The sequence below is a fragment of the Zingiber officinale genome, chromosome 7B (assembly GCF_018446385.1).
Source record: "Zingiber officinale cultivar Zhangliang chromosome 7B, Zo_v1.1, whole genome shotgun sequence".
NCBI classification, from domain to species: Eukaryota; Viridiplantae; Streptophyta; class Magnoliopsida; order Zingiberales; family Zingiberaceae; genus Zingiber; species Zingiber officinale.
Window position 1 is genome coordinate 113,344,952 of NC_055999.1, and position 25,726 is coordinate 113,370,677.

The 25,726-nt window shown below is 37.2% G+C and overlaps 2 protein-coding genes across 3 annotated transcripts; one reads left to right on the forward strand and one right to left on the reverse strand.

Annotated features, from left to right (window-relative positions):
• The first annotated feature begins 843 nt into the window (after positions 1–843).
• LOC122006972 (protein DETOXIFICATION 10-like) lies at positions 844–3,715 on the forward strand. The gene is made up of 7 exons (XM_042562692.1): positions 844–1,180; positions 1,911–2,455; positions 2,523–2,609; positions 2,693–2,749; positions 2,819–3,057; positions 3,148–3,353; positions 3,444–3,715. The coding sequence occupies exons 1-7, from the start codon at positions 944–946 to the stop codon at positions 3,504–3,506; spliced, it is 1,434 nt and encodes a 477-aa protein (XP_042418626.1). The 5' UTR covers positions 844–943; the 3' UTR covers positions 3,507–3,715.
• An 11,326-nt stretch (positions 3,716–15,041) lies between these two features.
• On the reverse strand, positions 15,042–24,718 carry LOC122006977 (uncharacterized protein HI_0077-like). Of its 2 annotated transcripts, none has more exons than XM_042562697.1 (5): positions 24,299–24,718; positions 24,097–24,216; positions 23,763–23,993; positions 16,562–17,023; positions 15,042–15,448 (listed from the first exon to the last, which is right to left on the reverse strand). In XM_042562697.1, the coding sequence occupies exons 1-4, from the start codon at positions 24,512–24,514 to the stop codon at positions 16,565–16,567; spliced, it is 1,026 nt and encodes a 341-aa protein (XP_042418631.1). In that variant the 5' UTR covers positions 24,515–24,718; the 3' UTR covers positions 15,042–15,448; positions 16,562–16,564. The 2 variants fall into 2 exon arrangements, with proteins under 2 accessions (XP_042418631.1, XP_042418630.1); XM_042562696.1 differs by having other exon boundaries at positions 16,558–17,023; positions 24,299–24,707.
• Positions 24,719–25,726: the final 1,008 nt, after the last annotated feature.

Genomic DNA, 25,726 nt, shown 5'->3' on the forward strand with positions numbered 1-25,726 from the left:
GGTCGACCGAGCACGATCGATATCTACACTTACCATCGACTTTGATTGCCACCATATTCTTGACTTTTAATTATCACATCGCCTTGACCTTCGACCTTATGCTTTATTCAGGGTCATCCGTTATACGCCACGTTAATAGTATTCTTAAGAATTTCTTAATGATACTATAAAATTTTAATAAAATGTTGTGATGAAATTTTTTGAATAATTTGAAATTTCCTTGCCTCATTAGGATTTAATCAATTGATCTAGTCTATTCAACTTGATTAGTTTAGTTGATCTGTCCAATTCAATTCACTTGGCAAATCCATTATGCTATTATTATATTTGAAGTAGACATCCTTTAAACTAGTCAATTATATATTTATATAGATCAAAAGGAAATCAAACAACGGTATTTTATTAGAGCACCTCGTCGTTTTAGCGGAAGACATAGTCCATCAAAAGGCAGCAACAGCAAAATCAATTATCAAACTCGGTTGACGAGATTGTGATCTAGTTTTTGTCGTGGTTTATCAGTTCATAAATCTCAAAAGGCAACAGCAAATCAATAGTAAACATGGTTGACGAGATTGTGACCAAGTTTTTGTCGTGGTTTGTAGTTTATGGCGTTTTGCTCTTCCATTACGACGGTACTGAGAGCGGAGCTACTTTATGGTCTGTCTACCCGGACTATAGCCAGAGCCCGACGCTGATGATGAGGAGGAGGGGGAAAAGAGAAAAAGTTTCTGACTCCGCCAATGGGTATGCATGTTCTTTTGTCGTCGCCTGTCCTGAATCCATCCAGTTGCCGATAGTAATCTGCAGTATAAATTTGTGTGTTAAAAATTGAATTTTGGAGAATTTTATTTCTATAAAAATCTTGTCTTGTTGAAAAATTGTGTTCCGCCTTCAGATTTCGCCCTAGCAAGAGAAGTCGGCGGCGGCGGCGGCGGAGAGGGAGATGGAGGAGCAGCTGATACAGAGGGATGGGCCGAGCAGGCGGCGGTGGTGCTGCGGCGAAGCGACCGAGGAAGCCCGGCGGATAGCGTACGTGGCAGTGCCAATGGTGGGCGTGATGATGTCGGAATTCCTGGTTCAGGTGTTCTCCACCATGGTGGTCGGCCACCTCGGCGAGCTCGACCTCGCCGCCGCCGCCATCGCCTTCTCCCTCGCCAACGTCTCCGGCTTCAGCGTCCTCGTAAGTCCTCTTCCTTCCGGTTCTGGTTGCGCAGGGTAAGTTCATCGCCCCGATGATGCTAGTAGTGGAAACACCCCACCCAATCCGCGCATCTCGGTGCTCACCTTCCGCTCTTGGTTGGTCTCACCGGCGGCGTCAATAAGTTCTCACTCAGTAAGAGAACATGTTTTTAGATGGAAGAAGCATTCGATTTGGCTTTTCTTTCTACACACAAGCAATAAACTCAAGTCATTAAGAGACAAAGAAGCACTTTTAAGTTACTGTCTAGTATTGAATAACTCCAATCAAACTTTGTGGACAGTACCCCTTGTAATTCCATGCCTATCGATGGCCACTATAGAGACACACAGTGTTGTAGTTGGTGCATATTCGTTTTGTTTGTTTTGGCTACACGATTACATGATCAAATTTCAGCATGATTATAGTGGAAGGTTTCAATAGATGGAAGGGTAGAGGAAGAACTAAGAAAACTCTTAACGAATAAATGAATCTAATCATAATGAGTGAATCATAAAAAGAGCTTGATATGGTTAGTAGCCTTCTCTTACTATGCTTATGACTTTCAGAACTTGGATGAAATTTTTTGTCTGCAGTTTGATTTCGTCTCCAGTGATGGAAGCAAAACTTGCTTTACTTTGCTTGTTTGAAAACTTGTTTTGTTGATCTTTCAAGTACTAGATTGTTGTGGTTGCTTCTTCTTCAGTGCTTCAATTTTTCGATTGACCAACAGGTTGGAATGGCAAGTGGTCTGGAGACTCTTTGTGGACAAGCCTACGGAGCAAAACACTATCATTCATTAGGTGTCTATACCTACAGAGCCATATTTTCTCTTCTAATGGTATGCCTCCCTATCTCCCTTGTGTGGGCCTCAATGGGGAAGCTTCTCCAATTAGTAGGACAAGACCCTGCCATATCTCAAGAAGCGGAGCGATATACTATATGGATGATACCTGGCCTCTTCGCCTACGCGATCACTCAACCCCTAATGAAGTTCCTTCAATCTCAAAGTCTTATTTTTCCTATGCTCCTTAGCTCAGTTTCAACACTGTGCCTTCATGTTCTTTTTTGTTGGCTTTTGGTGTACAAGTCAAGCTTGCATAATGTTGGTGCTGCTGTTTCACTAAGTATATCATATTGGTTGAATGTACTTATACTGATTCTATACATAAGGTACTCAGATTCCTGCAGATTGACTCGTTCTCCGATCACAAAGGAGGCATTTAAAGGCATTCACAAGTTCTTACAAGTAGCGGTACCATCAGCACTGATGATATGGTAATTGACATGTCTTAGTACTATTATGTTTCGTTAGTTCTTACCTGTGGTTTCAACCTTAACACAGCCTTGAATGGTGGTCTTATGAATTGCTTATCTTGCTCTCTGGTCTCTTGCCTTATCCAAAGCTCGAAACTTCTGTCCTCTCAATTTGGTAAGTAAAACCCATAAGTAAACAATGATTGCTGCACATCCATGATCGGTAACTTAATTATTCAATTTGGCATTATTGAACAGCCTCAACACTGTTGTACTACTATATTCCTTACCATATGGGCTTGGTTGTGCAGCAAGGTATTTCTGAAACCATAATGCTTATTTGCTCACACATAAATACACCTTAACATGTTCATTTTGAACTAGTACTCGAGTCTCGAATGAATTAGGAGCATCGAATCCTAAAGGTGCTAAGTTAGCTGTGCTTGTATCCATGTTACTTGCTGTTTTGGAGGCTGCTCTTGTGGTTGCAACTCTCTTAGCCTTGCGCAGTGTGTTGGGTTATGCATACAGCAACGAGAAAGAGGTCGTTAACTATGTCTATGAGATGGTTCCTATGGTGTGCCTCACAGTAGTCACAGACAACATACAAGAGATTCTCTCAGGTTCTCTAATTGTTCTAGTACTATGATCATCTCATATGCTTATACTTTGCTTAAGATATTGTATCATAAATATGTACCAAACCATATCAGGGGTTGCTAGAGGCAGTGGATGGCAGCATTTGGGTGCTTATGTGAACCTTGGAGCATTCTATTTGGTTGGGATTCCGGTCTCTATTTTACTTGGTTTTGCATTGCATTTGAGAGGGAAAGGCCTTTGGGTGGGCATTGTTTGTGGCTCCACAACACAGTCAATACTCCTTGCAGTGATAACAAGTTTCACAAATTGGGGACACCAAGTAAGTTCTTCATTGTTCTATTGGAAAATCTTCAAAGGATACACTTTAAACTAGAGGATGATATTTGCTTATCATGATCTTTTTTTTCAGGCAAAGTTAGCAAGGGAGCGAGTATTACATGAAAGATTACCTTTACATAATGAATTGAAATGAAGCAGCAGCCCTAAGGGCGTAGCACAGATGGTGAGCACATGATATTTCTAGTATAATAATCATGGGTCGAGTCCCGAGAACTCACGACCTGATATTCACCCCACCATATGCATCCTGCCTGTGTACTTGTATTTACCTCCCTCCATACCTTTAGGGTTGAATATGAATTATTACGGGGGTTAGTTGCTTGTCATTCTATGGTTCATTTTGGGAGAATTTTCAATTTATCTAAAAGAGTTGATTTTGGAGAGACCAGATCTTCTGGTCCACAAAAAAGTGGACCAGGAGATAGTCCACTCCCAATTACGATCGGATCATAATTACGATCCGGTCGCAATTGGTTGCGATCCCTTCATGGGTTCATCGTCCCCACTAGCTTATAGTTTGGATCGAAGTAGACGGCCGGAGGCCACCCCTTGCTCAGTAACCTGGACACTTGCTTGGCTCCGGCCGTCCTCTGACCCAAACTAAAATTTGGTGGAGATGGTGAACCTATGAAGAGATTTCTACTAATTGTAACCGGATCACAATTACGATCCGACTGCAATTGGGAGTGGACCATCCCTGGTCTTTTTTTTTTTTTTTGTAGACCAGGAGATCTGCTCCCTTGATAGAAGGGCAATTAAATAGTTTCACAAATACTGAAACAAAAGTGAAAAAAAAAAATAAAAAAGTTATGTTGATATCTTCACGATTGATTAAATAGAGAAAATAATGTTTAGAAATATCAATTGTTTCTTCTTTTGTTAATTTGTAAGCTTGATTATGAGAGTAATTTTCTTATCTAGATTGAGAAATTAAAAAAATACTATTATCTTAATTACACTTTACGTTTTTGCACATGCAAAAACATATATATATATATATATATATATATATATATATATATATATATATATATATATATAGTGAAAGAGTTTTGATACTCTGCATATCTTATTTGCATCCCATGCACATTCAAATTTTTTTTCAATTAAAAATATTTTTATGCTTAATATTATAATCTAACTTCTAAATTCCAAAGTTAAAAATTTATTGGTATAATCGAAAGTTTAAAAATAAATAAAAAAATCATCCTTTTTTGTGACTATCACGTGACCTTTCGTCGTGCGCCCGTGCGTGACACTGGTCTAGGCGCTTGGAATGAATCCACCTAGATTCATTCAGTAAGTTTTTTTTTTAATTTTGTTTTGGATATATTATATATATTTAGGATTTAAGATGTTAAAATTTAGGAGTTAGATTATAATAGGTTGAGCTAATAAGATTTTTCTTCTAGAGTTTAGGTTTTTCTTTGGGTTATAGTGTTCAAGATTATAAATTTTAGATTTTCACGGAATATATTATATGTATTTAGGGTTTAAGATTTTAGGATTTAAGGTTTGAGTTATAATGAATTTAAGTTAATAAGATTTTCTCTTTAGAATTCAAACTTCTCTTTTGGATTATAGTGTTCAAGATAATAAAATTTTAGATATTATAAAATATAGTATCTGTCTTTAAGAAAATATTGATTTTATAAAAAAAAAAAAATTTGAATCCCAATGCTTTGATCGCTGAGTGCATACAAGCTCGAAACATCTCGTATATAGATCAGCACGCTCACTTTTCAGTCTGTACGCGTTTTATGGCCTTCCCGCAAAAAAGAGAGAGAGAGAGAACAGAATCTTATTAGAGCACCTCGTCCTTCCCGCAAAAGACGAGATTGTGGTCCAAGTTCATGGCCCTGCTCTCCCTGTGCAAGGGACAAAACTCAAAAGCTTTGTTATAGACTCGCCGGACGCAGACTCTGGCCATGCTTGTTCTTCTGCTGTCGCCTGTACTGAATTATCCAGTAGCCGATAACACTCTACAGGATAAATTTGTGTGTATTAAAAATTAAATTTTTTAGAATTAATTGGTTTCTATAAAAATCTTGTTTTGTTGATAAATTGTGTTCCGCCTTCAGATTTCGCCCTAGCAAGAGAAGTCAGCAGTGGCGGCGGCTTAGAGGGAGATGGAGGAGAAGCTGATTTAGAGGGATGGGGCGAGTAGGCAGCCGCATTGCGGCGAAGGAAGCCCGGCGGATAGGGTACGTGGCGGCGCCGATGGTAGGCATGATGATGTCGCCGCTCCTTGTTCAAGTTTCCTCCACCATGCTGGTCGGCCTCTGGATTTTATCTGTTGATGGACTTGTAATTTATACACAGATATATCATATATGTCATTAAAAATGAACCAATCGATATAATTTAAGATTATTAGACGTGGTTATTAGATATGGTGTGTGTGTATATATATATATATATATAATTTATAACTCGTATTTTTATCATCTATGGGTTGATAACGAATGTGGATCCACTATATGTAAGATTCAATTCCCGTTGGATTAAAGATCTGATAATTTTCTTTGCTCCTCATCGATGAAAGAGTTTACAGCGTTGTCACCCTAATTCTTTCAGAGGATCAATCTTCTTATTTCTTATTTTTCTCTATAGGATTTTTGAATTCAGGAGAATGCTTTTTGAGATAATGTTGACTCCGCTATATTCAGGCTCTTTTTATCAGTTTAACTAGTTTCTTTGGCATAACTTCGATGCAACAAGATCATTGGAGTTTTTGTTTTTCCTATATTCGAATTCTTATTTGTTTGAGAATTTATATGGTTTAGGAATTACAATTTCTAATAAGTAGTATAGAATAAGGTTGTTTCATTGATTTATTGCAGTAAGGTTTAGGATTTTCAGTGATTTTAATGTTTTATGCTAGATTAGGATTTCTTGGGATAAAATAATGTTTGATTGTCGAAAACACTATAAAAGAAAACTAAGGGTAGGCTAGTTTTTCACGAAGAACAAGGGTAACCACCACCGTTTTCAAGGAAAATTGTCGTTTTTGATATGTTTTAAGGCAAATTGTGATGGAGCAATCGACTGTCATGGTCTGGCAAGCGATTGTCAAGCCTAAATTAGTGAATAGAATCGATTGACCAGTTCAATCAGTTGACGTCAGGCAATTGTTGAACTCAGCTATTAACTGATACGACCAGATTGAGCACATGATCGATTTGAATTGACTGTTTAGTTTGGCTGCTTCTAGCAATCTATTGGTGACAAGCACCAATCTACTGCTAATTATAGGGTTGGACACAAAATCAATTTTAATCAATTGGCCTAATCAACTGTAGCTACTAATCAATTGATGATTTTCGTTAATCGACTAATGGCCTTGAAGTCAGACAAAGAATTAATTTTAATCAATTACCCGAATCGATTGCTTAAGGCAATCAATCGTTGATTTTCAATAGTTGATTGCTAATTCTAAAGTCAAGCACAAAATGCTCTAGAATCGACTGGCGGATTGGCCAGTGATCACCAGTTGATTCATTATACCAACAACCAACTAATGAGTGTGAGGTAGAATATATAAGACTATGGAATCCACTGGAAGGATCAACTGGTGTTACCAGTCGATTGCCAGACACCATCAATCAACTACTTATCGTAAAGTCATATACAATAGGCTTTCTAGTCAATTGAGGCAATTGACTGGTTGTTTCTAGTTGATTGGCATATAGTATCAATCGGTTGATAAGCCTAAACTTGAGCAATTAAGGTTGATTAAATGATTCCCTGTTCGATTAAGGTCCTTAGGATTTTCTTGGGGGTCTATCTAAACACATGATATTAAATTGAACTATTGTATTGGCATAAAAGAAGACACTTTAGGAAGGTTTGATATATTTGTATTGTTAGACGTATATCTATACTAAAGTAATTCACTCAAAAGAAAAAATACTTCTATGCCATATATATGTTGGAGAGTAGCTTACAACTAAAGAACAAAGTTTTGTTTATTCAGATCATGCACATAATATATCATCTCAAAAGAAGGTATATTATGTGGCTGATTAAGGTTGTTGTGAGTTATAGACCAATATATAGCTCATATGAAGTGTCAATTATACGAATAATATGTCGGCCCAAAAAGAAAACATATTATATAGTCAACTAAAGTTTGAGCTATAAATAGAGAGTATCACTAACAAATTACATTTTAATCCAAATATTGAAATGTTATGTTGTATTTAGTATCTCATAAAGAATTCATTCATAAGCATATTTTATTGCATAATTTTATAATATTTTTATCGACTTATCTATGTTCTTTATTTTGGCTTTAATTAAATCGTAAGCATACACATTTTCTCTCTTCAAATTCAATGCAATTAGTAATTGTCAATATTAACAACATTCTCATACTAATTGGATCAAACTTTACGGAATGAAAAGAGTACGTAATCATAGTCTTGTGCTGCATAGACTTAGACTATACATTGAGATACGAGATCACTCCACACCCCTAACAAGTACTAGCAGTGTAGAGCATAGGGAAAAATTTGAAAAGTGGAAGCAATCTAACCACATGAGTCTAAGTATCAAGAGACTCTCAATTCCAACACCAACAAAGGAATCAATAACTGAAGGGGAGGATGCTAGAAGTTTTCTAAACCAACTAATAGATCGATTTGTGTCAAATGAAAAAATCTAGACTACCACACTTCTTTTAAAGTTGGTGTACATGCGGTATATTGACAAAAGCAACATAAGTGAATACATTATGGAGATATATAATATCGCCATAATCGTAAAAGTACTAAAACTCGAAATGTCTGAGAGTATGTTAATGTATTTTAAGGATATAAACGAGTCGAACCGAACCGAACCGAACAATATTAGGCTCAGCTCGGCTCGTTTAAGTTATATTCGGGCTCGAGCTCGGCTCGAGCTCGAATCGAACTTGTATTACAAGGCTCGAGCTCGGCTCGTTTTGAAATTATCAAGCTCGCGAACAGTTCGAGCTCGACTCGTTATTAGCTCGATTATCATAGTTAACGCGCCTAATTCGTTAAGCGAGCTCGGGCTCGTTTTCGGGCTCATTTTAGAGCTCATTTTTTTGGCTCATTTTAAGGTTTGTTTTAAAACTCGTTTTTTTTACTCATTTTAGAGCTCATTTTCTGGCTCGATTTAAGGCTCGTGAGCCTATAAACGAACATGTTCGCGAGCTCACGAGTCGAATATTCTTAAACTGCAGCTCAACTCGATAAAACTGTCGAACTCGAAATCGAGCTCAAGCTTTGCTCGATAAGATAAACGAACGAGCTTTTATCGAACCGAACTCCGAATAACTCGCGAACCGTTTGGTTCATTTACATCCCTAATGTATTTTATCTTGATATCTCTACCTATATGGTTCACTTATTTTAAGATTTCATATAATACTCAAAGGAAAAGTGAATATTGAATGAGCTTATTGATCAATGTGTATAAGAGGAGAAGAGACTGAGATGTGAGATGTCTGAAAAATCTAACTTTGCATCCGACTCTTAAGGTTTGAGTAAGAAGCCAAAGAGAATCAACAATAAGGGTAAAGAAAACAAACTACATATTCTAGGGGATTATAGTCATAAGGAGAACAAGAAACAGGATAAGGAATCCACTTATTTTTTCTACAAGAAAAAAATCATATGAAGAAAGACTGCCCTAAATACACCAATTGGAGTGTTAAGAAAGGTAAACTTCTAAACTTTATTAGTTCGGAAGTCAATTTAGTTATAATATCCACTAACACTGGTGGATAGATACAGATGTTATTATTCACATAAGTGTCACTATGCAGGGCAACTTCTACTTGATGGTAAAAGATACATCTATACAGGGAATGGAAAGAAGACTACAGTAGAGTTCATAGGTGCCTTTAGGCTTTGCTTAGGAACTAATGTCTTTCTAGATTTGGAAAATACATTCATTATATTATTTTTTAGACGGAATTTAATTTTAATTTCTTATTTGAACAAATCAAGTTATTCTTGTTCATTTAAAAATAAATTTTTAGTATTTCTTTTAATTTAGTGTTGGTTGGTAATGGATCCTTGATTAATAAGCTATATAAATTGAACATCTTAACTCCTACGACTAATAACGTAATTATGCATAGTATAGGTACAAAATACAAATTGAATGACAAAAATTCTTCCATGTTGTGGCATAGGCGTTTAGGACATATATCCAAACAATGCCTAGAAAGGTTAATGTCACATGAAATTCTCGATTCCCTTGGCATGTTAGACCTTGATGTCTACATAGAGTATGTTAAGGGAAGACCACTAACAAAAAAAAATAAGGGAGCAAGCTGATATAATGATATTTTGAAGCTAATATATACGGACATTTGTGTATCATTCTATAAAGCATCTTGGAATGGACACATATATTTTATTAGATTCATGATGACTACTCTCAATTTCTTTATCTGTACCTTATTCATAAGAATTCATAATCTTTTGTTGTGTTCAAAAATTTTAAAATCGAAGTTGAAAATCAACTAGGTAAGAAAATTAAAGTCATACGATCCAATTGTAGTGGTGAAAACTATAGCTGGTAAGACCGATCAGGCAAATAACTTCCTGGACCCTTTGTGAATTATCTTGCTGAGTGCAAATTGTACATCAGTTTACTATGTCTGGTACTCATAGTCAGAATGGTGTAGCTGAGCGACGTAATCGTACCCTAAAAGATATTGTAAGAAGTATGATAATTTTTACTTTTTTTACCAGAGTCTTTATGGGGTGAACCACTTAAAACAACAGTTTACCTACTTAATAGAGTACCTAGTAAAGTAGTAATTAAAACCCAATACGAGATATGGACGGATAGAAAGCCTAGTATTAGACATTTACAAGTCTTATATTGTTCAGCTGAGGCTACATCTTATAGGCCTAATAAAAAAAATTTGGACTCAAGAACTATGAGCTATAATTTTATAGGTTATTTTGAGAAGTCCAGGGGCTATAATTTTATGACCTCTCTAATAGATCTTTTTTCGAAAAGAGAAACACAAAATTCATTAAGGACAGTCGGAGTACTAAGGCTAGGGAAATATCTTTTGTGGAAAATGCTTTTCTCATGTGGTCACAACTAGTGCAATTAGTAACGGTATGATTATCATACCCTATATTATAGATATTGCACATCCAATGGGAGTAGTAAATCAAGATATTTTTGAATCATATCTAATGTAATTAGAGGAACATTCCACTGAGATTGAGGTATTGTCTCATGTTGATGAGCAGATATCTCAACCACCTCAAGCACAAGTGTCTTTAAGGAGACTCGCGAGGAAATGAAAATCCACAATTGCCTATGATTATATTTATCTCCAAGAGCACGAGTTTGATATAGGGTTGGAAATTGATCCTATCTCTTTCCTAGAAATCAAATGATGCTCTAATCCCAAAAGGTGGATTAACGTCATGCAAGAAGAGTTAAAGTCTCTGGCGTACAATGAGGTTTAGGAACTTGTTAAATTGTCTGAAGATAAGAAACTCATTGGTTGTAAATGAATATTTAAAATCAAACGAGACTCAGAAAGGGCAATGTCAAAAAGTATAATGCTCGCCAAGAGATTCACCCAAAGGATAACATTGATTACAATGAGACTTTCTCGTTTGTGTTAACGAAAGACTCCCTTAGAGTAATTATGACACTTTTAGCTCATTATGATATGGAGGTACATCAAATGGACATCAAAATTGTATTTCTCAAATGGTGACATTAAGTCTGAGGATTCAAAGCATTTTTATATAAATTAGAAAAGTCTATTTATGGTTTGAAATAGACGTCTCATCAATGGTACTAAAAATTTAATTAGGTGGTTATCTCATTTTGATTTAAAGAGAACCATGTTGATAAATACATATATGTCAAGTTATTTGCTATACTTGTCGTGTATGTAGATGGCATATTGCTTACCAGCAATAATAAAGGTCTACTTGATGAAACCAAGTTATTTCTATTCAGTAATTTTGAACTAAAAGATCTTGGTGAAGTATTTTTTATTTTATGCATACAGATATGTTGTGATCATTCAAAAGACATTCTTGAACTTTCACAGAAGGCATATATTGAAAAGGTATTCACATGATATGACATGAAAAATTGTGTACATGGTGACACACGTGTCTTGAGGAGACAGATTCAGTTTGCAACAGTGTCCATAGCTTGAACCTGAAATAAATTGATGGATCAATTCTCTTATGCGTCAATTGTGAGAAATCTCACGCATGCACAAGTTTGTACACATCCATGTTAGGACCAAAAGTAGCTAGAGGGGGGGGGGGTGAATAGCTCGTCGCGTGCTCGTTGCTCGTTTCTTCTAAGATGTGCAGCGGAAAATACAGAAACAAATCACACAACGCTAACAAGGTTGGTTTACTTGGTATCCACCTCACAAGAGGTGACTAGTCCAAGGATCCACACCACGCACGCACCCTCCACTATGAAAACACTCCTTTTCAGTAACTACCGAGGGCGGAGAAGCCCTACAAGACTCTCAGTACAAGAAGAAAGGAAAGGGAAACAAAATATAAGCGCAAAGCTTACAATGAGTACAGAAAACCCTAACCCTAGCTTCTCTTCTTGCCTTTGATCCGCCTCTTGACTTGGAAAGCTTCCAAGATCCTTCAAGAGCTGGCGATCTGATCTTTGAGAGCGCTGTGGAGGAGTTGGCCAGAGATCTGGAGTGAATCGGTGAAGTGCTGCCGCAGCCATCGCACGCCTGCAGCTTAAATCGACGCCAACGGTCGGAATCCGATCGATTCAAATGTTCCCAATCGATCGGGGAGGCTTTGGATCGATCCACGGATCGATCCAGAGCGCCTCTGTGCTCTAGGAAAAACGCCTGGATCGATCCACGGATCGATCCAGCACTTATCGCGCGAAGCAGCCGCGTCCCAATCGATCCACTGATCGATTGGGACATCTGGATCGATCAACGGATCGATCCAGAGGCTTTCTGTTCGCTGGGAAAAGCCTGGATCGATCCACTGATCGATCCCCTGATCGATCCAGCACTTGGTTTTTGCCCAAAACCAAGTTCCAAGACTCCCAAACCAACATCCGGTCATCCTTGACCTGTTGGTACATCATGCCTAGCATCTGGTCACTCCCTTGACCTGCCAGGACTTCCCACCAAGTGTCCGGTCAATTCCTTTGACCCACTTGGACTTTTCTCGTCATGCCAAGTATCTGGTCACTCCCTTGACCTACTTGGACTTTTCTATTTAGATGTCTGGTCAATCCCTTTGACCTATCTGTATTTCCTCGTGCCAAGTATCCAGTCAATCCTTTGACCTACTTGGACTTCCCAACACCAGATGTCCGATCATCCTTGATCCATCTGGATTTTCCCTTGCCTGGCTTCACTCACCAGGACTTTCACCTAGCTTCACTCACTAGGGTTTTCCATCTGCCTAACATCCCAGTTAGGACTTCCCAGTCAAGTATTCGGTCAACCTTGACCTACTTGACTCTTCTTCAATTAACATCTTATTGTCAAACATCTAAACTCAAACCAAGACTCAGCTTGGTCAACCAGGTCAACCTTGACCTGAGGGATGTTGCACCAACAATCCAGATATGACCTACATAGTGGGGATGTTAGATAGATACTTAAGTCACCCAAAACCATCACATTAGAAAGTTGTGAAGAGAATAATGTGATATTTGCAAAAAAAAAAAAACCGCATGCTTACATATCGGAGGTCTAGTCACTGGAGATGATTGGATATTCCGATTCTGATTTTGCTGGATGTTTGGATAATAAGAGGTATAGTTCGGGATATATTTTCATACTTATTGGAAGAGCTATATTGTGTAAAAGCGTCAAACAGACACTAGTAACCACCTTTACTATGGAGGCAAAGCTAATAACATGTTACGAAGCATTCAATTATAGGATTTGGTTGTGAAACTTTATTACAGTATTATAGATCGTCGATGACATTAATAGATTATTAATAATGTCGTAAAATTTTATACCAAAAATAACTGTAGTTTATAGAAATTAAAATACATTGACATTAAATTTCTAACAGTTAAAAAAAAATTCAGAATTATAGGATAATAGAGAATAATCCTACGAGCCTCACTAAAATTTTCATAGAAGAAGCCTCTTACAATACAATGATTACAATCTTATCAAATGGTATAAATTTGGAGTGCTAAAGACAAACAAAAACAAAAACAAAAAGTTAAATATACTTTATAGATTTTTTGCAAAAAGGAGATATTGATCTAATGAATCTGAGATGCACATATTCTTCCTCCTGATGGCAAACAACAAGAAGAATAAGGGGGGCGTTTGGTTAAATGATGGAATTGATTATGGGTATGAGTTTGATAGTACGGTGGAATGAGAATGGGAATGAGAATAGAAATGAAACCCATCAAATTATATGGGTTTGGTTGATTCTCATAAATCTAGTAATCATTCCCAAAATGTCATTTACAAACTCACAATCCAAACACTATTTTTTACTATCATTCCATTCCCTCATTCCCAAACCTATCAATCAAACACCCTCTAAGAAAATGTAGATTAATATCCTTTCCATCGAAAATTTGAAAACTAAGAACTAGAGTTTCCGCAAGACAGAGCAGTGAAGATAACCAAAAACCCTTTTTCCATAATTCTTATTTTTTTTTTCGTGCGCGAACTTTGTATCTTCTTTTAAAAACTTTACCATCTATCTGATTTATGGTATTCTAAGTCTTCATGATTAAGTCATATCACCTTTTGATTTGTCTCTAGTCAACTATATGCTCCCACAGTCGATTGCGTTGTTGATGAGTTGACTTTCTAAATCGATTGTCCAACAATGCTCGATTGCAGAATTCATCAGTTGACTTAATACTGTCCAACCTTTTGTTCCCTTCCGAATTCATCAGTCGATTAATAGTTGAATATTCAACCTTCAATTTCATTTGGAACTCAGACCATTTTTCACTTTCATACTAAATCATGAATTCAAATGCATTGTGATTTCTACCAGTCGATTGTACATGCATAACAATCAACTGAATGCAAACCACAATTTCCAGTCATTCGTGATATCGATCAATTGACTCTAACAATCCACTATTGATTTTGTGCCACAAATTCAGACTTGCTTGAATTCGATGTTTGTGTATTCCAGTGCAATAGTCGATGGATACTTCAATATCAATCCACTAGGACACCATGACTCAATCCATCTACAAGTTCAGTATTCTTAGCTCTAATACTACCCTCTTCCAAGAGTTACAATAACTTTAAGCTCTCAAATTAGAAGTATACTTGATTCTAAAAGGCCTCCATGTCAATTCGACTTCCATGCATAGAGTCTCATCACTCCGAATCTCCCTCTACTGAAATCTCCCTACTCGGGATCTTCCTCGTCAAGATCCTTCTTAGAATTTCTCCGCCATGTATTCACATTCCTTATATATTAGGTCTTCCACACATCCATCTATCTAGCATTTGCCATCTTATGCCTGTTAGGACTTCCAACATGTCCATCCGTACAACATTCGACATTCCATATCTGCTATTACTTCCACCATGTCCATCTGCTTAGCATCCTGCATCTAACGTCAACTCAGACTTCCATTTGACATGTCAAATCAACTACTCCTACACACAACATTAGATTATAATAAATATTCAAGTTAAAGGTGATCCAAACATCAAAAACATGCAATATATATATTTGGTTAGATCGTATCTACAACCCTCCAAAACATGCAATATACATGACTGGATGATTGCATCAACATGATCAACCCTATATCGCGATGCTCCTCATCCTGCAATCTATCAAATGTCTCAAATCATCCTTCACTGATCTCCAACAGACTTTGAGCAACCAAGCCAAGCAATTTTGTCACGCCAAGTCATCCTCCACAAGCCACTTCAACACCACCATAATATTTCTCATCCTGCCGTCTCTCAAATGTCTCATGCAACCTTCTTCAAACTCAATCTGACCTTCAAGTCATTGGTTGTTGTTTCTTCATCGCGTCAAAGTCATCATAAACACTATCTCCTCAAGTCACAAGTTCCATGTCTATCTTGCCAAGTTACTACACAATTTAAATAAACATATCAAACACAAATGCAAAGTCTAATTTACAACCTTTGTATAAACATCAAAATCAATATCAAATTTAACCACTTAGGGCATAATTGCACTGACAGGTTATGCAAAGGGAAGGGTTCTTATCATAAAAGATGTTATAAAAGATTTCTCCACCTCCAAAGGTTCTCGACAAAGAAAAAACATAGTAAATTTTTTAAAATGACTTACCGACATAACATAAAACATAAAATATAAACAAAGGCTTTGAACTATATTACTTTTAAAGGTTAGCAATTGGTATATATTGATTTCTTATGCTTTTATTTTCACTACACAACTTGTTTTGTACAACCTTACTAAATATTAATAAGATTTTATTTATAAGAACAAACACTACTCAACCCCAGCTACCTGACCATCTATCCCAACTAATCCTAACAATTGACTCAGTTGCCATTAGAATAGCAATGTATGCAATCTTTTGCAAGTTTGTATAGATCTTTTATATATGTTTAACCCCTTAACTTTATATATCCGGAAATTGGAGATCAATTCATTCCAGAAACTCAATCACAGCAGTATAACAGAAAAAACTGACTCACAGAATGACCATTTATAACCTCCCGGATCAGTTTCTAAACATTGAATAGCAGCTTGGCATTAAATTCAATACAATGAAAAAAAAATAAAAAATAAAAACAATCAGGGAACCTTTCAGTTCTTCCCGTGGTATGTATTTGAAACATGAGAGATGGAGAATTTCAATCACCTGTTTTCTTAATCAGTCATGACTTGTTATACAAATGGAGTTATACAAAACCAGCGAGGGCATTCCACTCTTGTGGGTACTTCTCTCGCAGTATCTCTTATGGCCAATAGAATTTAGCTGTCAATGACCAAGAGTTCGCTCAGGTTGTCTTGTTTGTCTGTCTTCCACTCCATTCAAATCACATTTATTAATAAAAGATTTCTAGTGGAAACTTCAGATGTACCAAACACCCACAGGCAAAACTGATAACTTATTTGGCATGAATTTGATTGTGATGCACTTGAATGATTTGAACCAGTGGAGCAGAAATGGATGAACTGAAAAGAAGGGAAAGAATCACTTACCCACCCCCTATTTTGATGCCAAGGGCTCGTACCAGTCAGGTCCAAAGCCAGCAGCTTTCCTTGCTTCGGCATTGAAAGGGGGCTTAAGTGGGCCCCGAAAGTGTTCACGGACAGTGGCATGAAAACGCTGGATTACTAACTCTTGTTCATCATAGCTTATTTTTAGAAAGCTTCCGACATTGTGTTCCAGGTTTTTTATCTCACCATCCTCCTTATCAGCTTCTTGCTGGTAGGGATTGCTTTGTCCCACCATGGGTTGCACATGTTCAACATATCCACAAATGGTCTCTGAACCATGATGTTTGCTTGCTTCCCTAAGGCACAAGTATCTGAACCATTTAACACCAGCAGCACAGTGTGTTATTTCTTCTGGATATACCACAGTTTCCAGTAAATTTGCAGTTCTCTCATCCCCTGCATTCCGGAATCGAGAGATGGTGGTAGGAAGGACATCAAGTCCTCTAGCCTGCAAAGTATTATAGATGAAACATATATCGTTGATATCCTAGGTTTAAAACTATAAATTTGAGTGCAGTTAAATTGACAAATTCATGGGTTCTCTGACATTTTCCAGTGAGAAAATCTAAAATTCTGAATGAGCGCTTACAGGGAATAGAAGGGGCATAGCTTAAGTCTAAAAGAAATAAAATTGTTTCCAACCTAATAAAAACATATGAACACAAAGGTCTATTAAGACAAGATTTTTGATGGCATAGGATCAATGGCTACTTTACAACATCAACAACCAAGTCTCATCCCACTAGGTGAAGTCGGCTATATATCCTCCTACGTCATTATGCTTTTTTCCCTACTATATCATCTATATTTAAATAAATTTAATCATAGTTTATTGTTTCAAATCAAGTCTACTTTGATCTTCATATTCCTCATTTAATGTGTGTATTTGTCATAGTTTTACATCGCTTACCTGGAGAATTTATTAGTCATCTAAATACATGTTCATATCATCTTTAACGCGTCTCTTGAAGTTCTCTCAAATAGGCACATCCGCAATTTTTTCTCTAATAGTCTCATTTTTTATCTTGTTCATCCTTATATATCCGCATATCCACCTTAACACCCTTCACCTCTGCAACTCTCATATATTGCTTATCCGCTCAAATTATAGTCCAACATTCAACTTTATATAGCATAGTAAGTTTAATTGTCATTCTGTATAACTGCCCTTTAAGTTTTAGAGGTGTTTTATAATCACAAAGAACACTGACTACTCTCCTCCATTTTAATCATACTACTTATATTCTATGTAAGGCATCTCTCTCAACTCTTCATCTTTTTGAAAAAATGATCCTAAATATTTAAAATTCTCAATTTCAGATAACTCGTCATCTCCTATCTTAACAATTATCTTACTACGTCTAATATTGCTAAATTTAAATTTTATATATTTTGTCTTTACTCTACTATATTTAAACTCTTTCAATTTTAGTATTTCCCACCAAAATTCGAGTTTAGCATTTACTCTTTCACATGTCTCATCTACTAAAATAATATCAACTGCAAACAACATATATCATGATAGCATGTCTTGAATATAAACAATTAGTTGATCCAGAATTAATTTTAAAAGATAGAGATTTTTGCTATGTTTCTTTTGAGGTGCGGATTGAGGAGGGAAAGAATCCCTCCGGAAAAAAAAAATCCTTCGAGCAGAGGAAGAGAAAAGAAAAGAGAAAGAAGAGAGAAAAGAATCATGTGTAAAGCATGCAAAAAGGAAGAGGGTATGGAAGAAAAACGATGGAAAGAGAAAAAAAATAAAGGCGAAGTCGCACAAGGCGAGTGGTCGTGCAGGCCGGTCATGTGTGACGCGATCACGCCTGGCACGTAGTGTCGCCCTGCACGAGGTGACCACGCGGTGCCATCGTGTGAGAGGCGCAGCCGCCTCACTCAGCCATGTAGTGCAACCTATCACAATCACACTGGCGATCGTGCAGGGTCGTCCTCGGTCGCCCGCAACCGCCCATGGCTCGCGAGGTGGCCACAGTAGGCCAGTTGTGTAGTGCTACTGCACAAGGGTCGTCGTACCTGGCACAGTTGAGGGCGAAGATGTGGAGATTTGTGGGCGAGGATAAAAAGGATAAACAGGCGAAATAATAGAAATAAGGAGGTGAGAACTCATAGATAATATTATTTCAAACAGGACCTTACAAGCTCTTGCAATTTTCCCAAGTAAAGCTCAAGGTGCGCTTGAATGCTTTGCAAGGGTAGTGAGCATTCTTATTTATAGAGATGTTGGGTGCACAAGGGGCCCCATCGTCACATCTTGTCTAGATAAGAACGCATCGAATGCCTCTTTACAGCTAAGGACATCTTACTTTAGATACTTTACAGCACACAGATGCCTCTTTACAGCTCACGGGCATCTTACTTTAGATACTTTACAGCACACAGATGTCTCTTTACAATTCACGGGCATCTTATCTAATAGGTAGTAGGGTCCACCACTTCTGCGAACGTTACACTTGGAAGGAATTCATTCTGTTAACAACGTCTTGAAGCATATAGGAGGTTTGTGTCGGTTGTTCATCAATTTATTTGGTGATAGGGTACCAGTCATGCCACCAATTATCTTTGGAACATAGTCGTTGGCACTCCTGTTTCTTCAGGTAGTGAAGTAAACGAAGTTGTTGGAGTGTGTTAGTGGCTTGGATAGCCGCTCTTTATTGTAGATTGTGCAGGTTTTGTCGAATCTGTTGGTCTCTTTCAAATGTGATTGGATAGACACGTAGCTTGTTGAGTTGTTGTTGATATTGCTCAGCAAAGTGGATAGGGCTTGGAGGGCCATCATCAGGTGTGCTTGGGCCTCTGGGTTGGGTCTTTCTTCTAGCTCCTGCAGGGCTAGTGCTACCAGTCCTAGTCGGCTCATTTCCTGGATCGGTCATTCTGCCAAAATAAGTAAATTGATTAGTCGTGAGAGAGCATCAGCTACCTGATTGTCTTCGCCCTTGATGTGCTCGAACTGAACTTGAATGTCTATCCCAGTGATATAATCAACAAAGGTCATCCAGCAAACACGCGAAAGCTTGTTACTGGAAGTTTTTCCGAAAAAGCTTATTATTGCTTGGCAGTCTGTTTTAATGAGCAACTCTGGCTTGTCTAAGAAATAAATCTTTAGAGCTTCTAGGGAATTTATGACTGCGTGGATTTCTGCATCAATTGTGGACTTAGGAGGGTTGAATTTTCCGCTTGAATATGCGCATATTTTTTCAGTATTCTTTGAGTTGTATTTGGTCTTTTTCCATTTACATATCCCTCACCAACCATCCATGCATCCATCAACCTCGAGAATGATGAAGCAGTTTTCGGGTGGAATTTCCAGCTCTGGTAACTTTTGGATCTTCTCCTTAATTTGCTTGATTAAATCCCAATCTTGCTTGTTAAGCCTTTTATCTCCATTGGAGCTTGTCTTAGTGTAGAGGGGGCTTAGTAACTTCCCTAGGTTTGGGATATAATTTCGGACGTAGTTTAATAGGCCAAGCCAAGATCTCATACCCTTTGTGATTTTTAAATCTTCATCTTTAAAATCAGTAACCTTTGTAATAATATGCGGTTGTAACTTAATTCTGCAATTGCCTATTACTACTCCCAAAAATTCAATTTCAGGGACGGCGATTTTCATCTTAGTTGGGCTTAGCACAAGCCCCTGCTCTTTGCATATACTTAGCGTACTTCTGAGGCCTTGTGCATGGCTTTGCTTATCAGGAGAGAATACCAATATATCATCAATATATACAGCAATATATTCTTCCGTACCTCTAAAGCAATTATCCATTTTCCTTTGAAAAACAGCGGGGGCATTTTTAAGTCCGAATGGCATCACCAGCCATTCATAAAGGTCATCTGGAACCAGAATGTTGTCCATTCAATTAACTCTGGGTGCATGACTACCTGATGAAAGGCATTCTTCAAATCAAACTTAGAGAAAATACAACTATTACTGACCTTCTTTAGGATAGTGTTTATGTCTGGGAGGTTATACCGGTCTTTGTGTGTAATGTGATTTAGGCGTTTATAGTTGAACACCATCCTTTCTTTGCCTTTTACCTCTTTGCCTGTCTTTGGGTCAACTGTTGTTCCAGAGTTGATAATGATCGCTGTAGTTCGATGCTTGCTTTTACTTGGCCGGATGACACCAAGTTTTAGTAATGCCTTTACATGCTTACTGAAAGCCTCTTTTTGTTGGGGCGTCAGATGTTTAAGAGGTCTGTCTTCAATAATAAAGTCCGGATTTTTGATGTCCAGTTGGCAAAGTATTTTATTCTTCTCCCAATGTTGTAGGGGGGTCTCCCCAATATATCCTTGATCAGTTAGCTCTTTTAATAATGAGCTAAATTTTTGCTGGAAGTCAAGGTTGGTCTTCCCGATTGAAAAATTGACCATTTCCTTGATTTGTATATATTCTTCTTCTTCCAATTCCAGTTCCTCTATTGCTGCTGCATTAATGGAGGGTAAGGTATTTATAGTTGTCAAATTTTTATAGAACATTAACGTATTGCCTTCAATTCGTAGTCCTCCTTGCATGGCTCATATAAAGTTGCAACCAATTATGAGCTGAATATTATCACCTTGTACCATAGGAAAACTATAAGTGTATGGTATTCTGAAAAAATTATCTCCTATAGTCATCTTTCCTTGCTTCAGCTTCATATCAGTCTTTTGCTGAGAATTAATCCCGCTAAAGCTGACTTCAAAGGTATTTCGTTCTAGTGCTTCCTTTGGTATTGACCTTTGGTCAACGCAGCAGGTGGTAGCTCTAGTGTCTAATATCGTCTTTAAAGGAAATTTTGGAATTCCTGGAATATCGATTTCCACTGTAAGGTTATATAGCATATGTTTTACTAACCTTGGGCTTGGAGCTGCTGCTATAGTGTTGCTGGTTGTTGTTTCAAGGAGCATATTTGCAGCTTCCGCTTCTTCTTCTTCCTCTAAGGCCTGGAAGTCTTCCCTTAGGTCTTTTTCTAATAATAATTCTTCAAACTATTTTTTATAATAGGCTATTTCCTTTTGTAAGCGTTCTATCTTTCCTTCGCACTAGGTGATATAATACCTCTGTTCTTGTATAAGATTCTGTGGGGAAAAGGGGGTTCGAGGGGATGGTGCTACTGGTACCTCCTTGTTGAAATAGTATGGTCCACATAAATTGCATGCTGTGATAGAACACTCGGGTCAATGTATTCTTGCTCTTTGAAGAGTAGCCCTTTTACAACACGTACATGTCGTAGACTGTAGGGGTAATATTCTTTCGTTTAACCTCCAATTGTGTAGGCAGCTTAACTGTTGATCAGAGACCTTTACCTGTGGCCTGTAACCACCATCTATCTGTCCTAACATATATATGGAATTAAGGTGAAGGATTTGAATAGACCTGTTTAAGTCATCCATGTCATCTTCTCCTTCAGAGATGTTGTAGATAGCATCACTTTGGTTTTCTCCTTCTTGGACGGATAGAATATCACAGTCTTCAGGTATATCCAGGTGCTCGAATATTGTCACTCTTTTGATATTCCTTTTCTCGTTAGGGCATTCTCGGGCAAAATGTCCTTCCTATCCGCATAGGTAGCACTTACATTTCTTATTTCTGATTAAGTGCTTCCTCTTATCATGATTCTCCATAGATAACTCAAGTACTTCATATGGATAGAGATCGTTGCACATATGGTAAACACAAGTTATCAATTGCATGTGTCATGGGCTGATGTGGGCACTTCAGACATACAACAACTATAGTTGACACTAATCCAATTGCTCAACCAAAAGTCTTTGTTGTTCCTTTGGTAACTCCTATAAACAAGTTATTGTTAATTCATGGTAGCTAGTATTTATGTATAAAGTCATGATAATCAAAGCTTATGAGAGTTTAATTATTTAATATCTAAAGCACATATGCTCTATTATTGTGCATATTTAGTCAATCTAAACATGAATTATTTTTAAGAAGTTTAAAAGGTCAAAAATGTTGGCCCACCATACCAAATGATTAATGTAGCACTAGTAAGGTGCCATATAGATCTATGTAATCACCAAGATCAATCTTGGATTTCTATTTGCAGTCACTTTGATACAGCATGTAACAAAAAATTTACAATACCAATCTTGGCTATCTCAACAATGTGAAAGATTCAACATAATAGTCACACTATTACATGTATTATTGAATTCAATCCCTCAAAGGTTCTTTTTATTTGTCATGTTATTCTTTTCCTGCATAATAACGTAAGTAAAAATATCATAACATACCCCCCTTCAAATAATGGCCAAGGTTCTTATTTTATTTGAGTTACATGTCAAGTCAAATTCAAAACTATAGCATGGCTTGTGTAATGATCAAGGTTCTCATTTGATTTGTCAAAAACAAACAGAAGGCACAAATAAACTAATTCAAAGTAAATTTTGCTTAACAGATATCAACTTTAAGAAAAAGGAAAAATCTGAAAGGGTTAAGTTTGACCATGTATAAGGAGTTCTCGAGAAATATGCAATCTAGCAAATATTCATACAAGAAATAATGTAAAACAAACTAAATGAAAAAAATAATAATAATAAGATCAAATATTTCTTTGAAAGAAATAAAGAATAAGTGTCTGATGGATCCATTCATTGAACATTTGCATGAATTCAACGTTGGTTGGCAACCTAACGCAATCCTCACCCTTTCTCATCCAAGCTTGGGACCGGCCATGGCAGGTTATAATAACGGTTACCTAAAAATAAAAAACTTGCAACCTGGAACATTGGAATTATGCTGAGTTTCGAGGAGCAAAAGCATGAACATTTAGGCCATCACTAACTAGTTGAGCTCATAATTCTTCTGCACCTTCCTATTGTTCTCCTTCCAAAAGTCTTGACAAGCGCTATAGACAGTAAAAATTTTACCTAACCCATGCAAATGCCTATTTGAATACAGTCCATCTAAATGATTGAAATTAAATTCACTACCATTCACATTATGACATCAGTATTTAAGAATTCATAATGGTTGAAACAACTGTTCTCTAGGGAATGTTGGATGAGGATTCAGGTTACTATGATAACAATATCAAGATTACTAACATCTCTGTTTCAATGTGTTTAAAGTCTGCAATTATGAAGCTCAAAAACACTCTATTAAACCACGAATTATGAATCCCAATGATGATTGATAATGTAGAAAATATAAAAGTAAAATAAAACGCAAGGACACAAACCTCGTGCACGCAGTGCTCCACAGCGAGACGGGCCAACAGGCTTTTGGAGGTCTCCAACGCAGAGTCCCAGAGGCCATCATGCGCAGGGAGAGCTCCATAGTACGTGCCGAGCTTCTCCAGCCTCTCAGCAAGCAGTGTGAAGTGGCGGCCTTCATCTCGGGCTATCTTTACAAAGTCAGTAAAAAATTCCCTGGGCATCGCCTCCAGCCTCCCAAATCGAGCAATAATATCCTGGGATCGAGAAGGGAAGAACAGAGGCGAAAGGTTGAGCTGGAGATGTATGAGACATAATGACAAACATATTGCAGGCAGTAGCAATCAAAACAAAATTGACCCAGGAAAGATCGATGGCCCAGCTTTCCGTGTGGGCGAGGCTGTGTACAATAGCTTGCCGGCTTTGAAGGCTTCCTGCTTTGCCGAGTTTCGGCATCATGCTCGGAGACACCAGCTTCATCTGCGAGTACGCAGAAGCCTGTCTGTTAGTTTCTTGATCTGGGGGTACAAATAAGGAGTGAAAGAAGGGGGGTGAAGATTACGGTTGTGAGCCGGGCGGGTCGATCGGGGACGGGCGGAGGAGGACCTTCGTCGCGATAGGGGATACAGATCGCGCCTTGTAGCCATCGGACGGCAGAGGCTTCACCGAGACGAGCCTTCTCAAACGGATCGGCCATGTTCAAGACCTCAAGCGCGGCCTCCACCAGCGTCTGTGCGTCCGCGCCGCCGTGGTTGCCATCTCCCTTTTTTTCGCTCATCAGTTTGCAAACTATGCCCCCGTCCCTCGAACGCCTACTGTGTAATGTCCCCTTCGCTGCGCGTTGGTTCAAGGTTATCAATGTTATCTCTAGAAGGTTATCGTTGATACGCTGTTTGGTTTAGGTATTGATCGATCAAGGATGTCTGTTATCACTAAAACGTCAGCAAAAGAGTGTTTTCCAAAATTATCCTCGCTTCTCTGCGCGCGGAGGAGGGCAGGCGGGCGTTAGGCGAGGAGGGAGCGAGGCGAGGAGGGAGCGAGGCAAATTGAAGACTTGTCTTATTTTACGCATGACTCTCTCTCAAAATACTATTTCAATGGTATAGCAATCCAGAAAAAAAATAATTAAAGACTTATTTTTTTATAAAGAAATTGATTAGGACTACTCTACAGCTTGATGTAGATTATTATTTGACAAATAAACTACGTTCTCATTTATTTTCTTTAAGATTTTCTCAAGAATGTTTTCTAACTTTTCTACAAAACACAATCTGTTTATTTATATTTTGAAAGTAAATTATGTAAAAAAAATATAGTGAATAGCATTATTGTTTTTAAATATTATTTTAAGATATTTTTAGCGTTATAATATACATCTGATATAGGAATTTAAGATTTATTGTAAATTATTATGTAGTTCTATAATGAATAAATATAAGTTGATGATGTGTTTCAACCATGCTAATGTCCAACATTGAATATTCTTATAGCCGATGAAAAATTTTTATGGGGTTGAATTGATCATTTCTAATATTAATTCGTTAAAAAAAATAAATATCTAAATTACTAAAAGAATATATATTGAACATTAAATAACTGATATATATGAAAGCAAGAATTAAGGTTCTCTTTATTGAGATTATAATTACTATGTAATTCTTTATAAGAATAAAAAATATAGTTGTCCACCTAATATTAGAAGAAGAAAAATTATTATTTTAAACAGTAAATATTGTTGGCTATAATTTGATCAGCTATAAATGAATTATAATATATACATGTAATTAATATATAAATATGATATTACTAAAATATCCTTAATAATGATTTATAAAATATATTCTAACTAGTCAAATTCTAATCATTTAGCACTACCTATTTTAAAAGGTTTCTCCTATGCAACATTGTATTAGTACTTATTTTTCCAATACAATGTTATAACGGTATTGGTTTCTCCAACGCAACACCATCATAGTGTTACTTTCTTTTA

Excerpts from the sequence above, each read along its gene's own strand:
- LOC122006972 (XM_042562692.1), top strand. The coding sequence starts at position 944 with ATGGAGGAGCAGCTGATACAGAGGGATGGGCCGAGCAGGCGGCGGTGG. Across the intron at positions 2,610-2,692 it reads ACTTCTGTCCTCTCAATTTG|CCTCAACACTGTTGTACTAC; the intron begins GTAAGTAAAACC and ends ATTATTGAACAG. Across the intron at positions 3,058-3,147 it reads CATACAAGAGATTCTCTCAG|GGGTTGCTAGAGGCAGTGGA; the intron begins GTTCTCTAATTG and ends AAACCATATCAG.
- LOC122006977 (XM_042562697.1), bottom strand. The coding sequence starts at position 24,514 with ATGAGCGAAAAAAAGGGAGATGGCAACCACGGCGGCGCGGACGCACAG. Across the intron at positions 24,217-24,298 it reads GACCCGCCCGGCTCACAACC|ATGAAGCTGGTGTCTCCGAG; the intron begins GTAATCTTCACC and ends GCGTACTCGCAG. Across the intron at positions 23,994-24,096 it reads GGGCCATCGATCTTTCCTGG|GATATTATTGCTCGATTTGG; the intron begins GTCAATTTTGTT and ends TCTCGATCCCAG.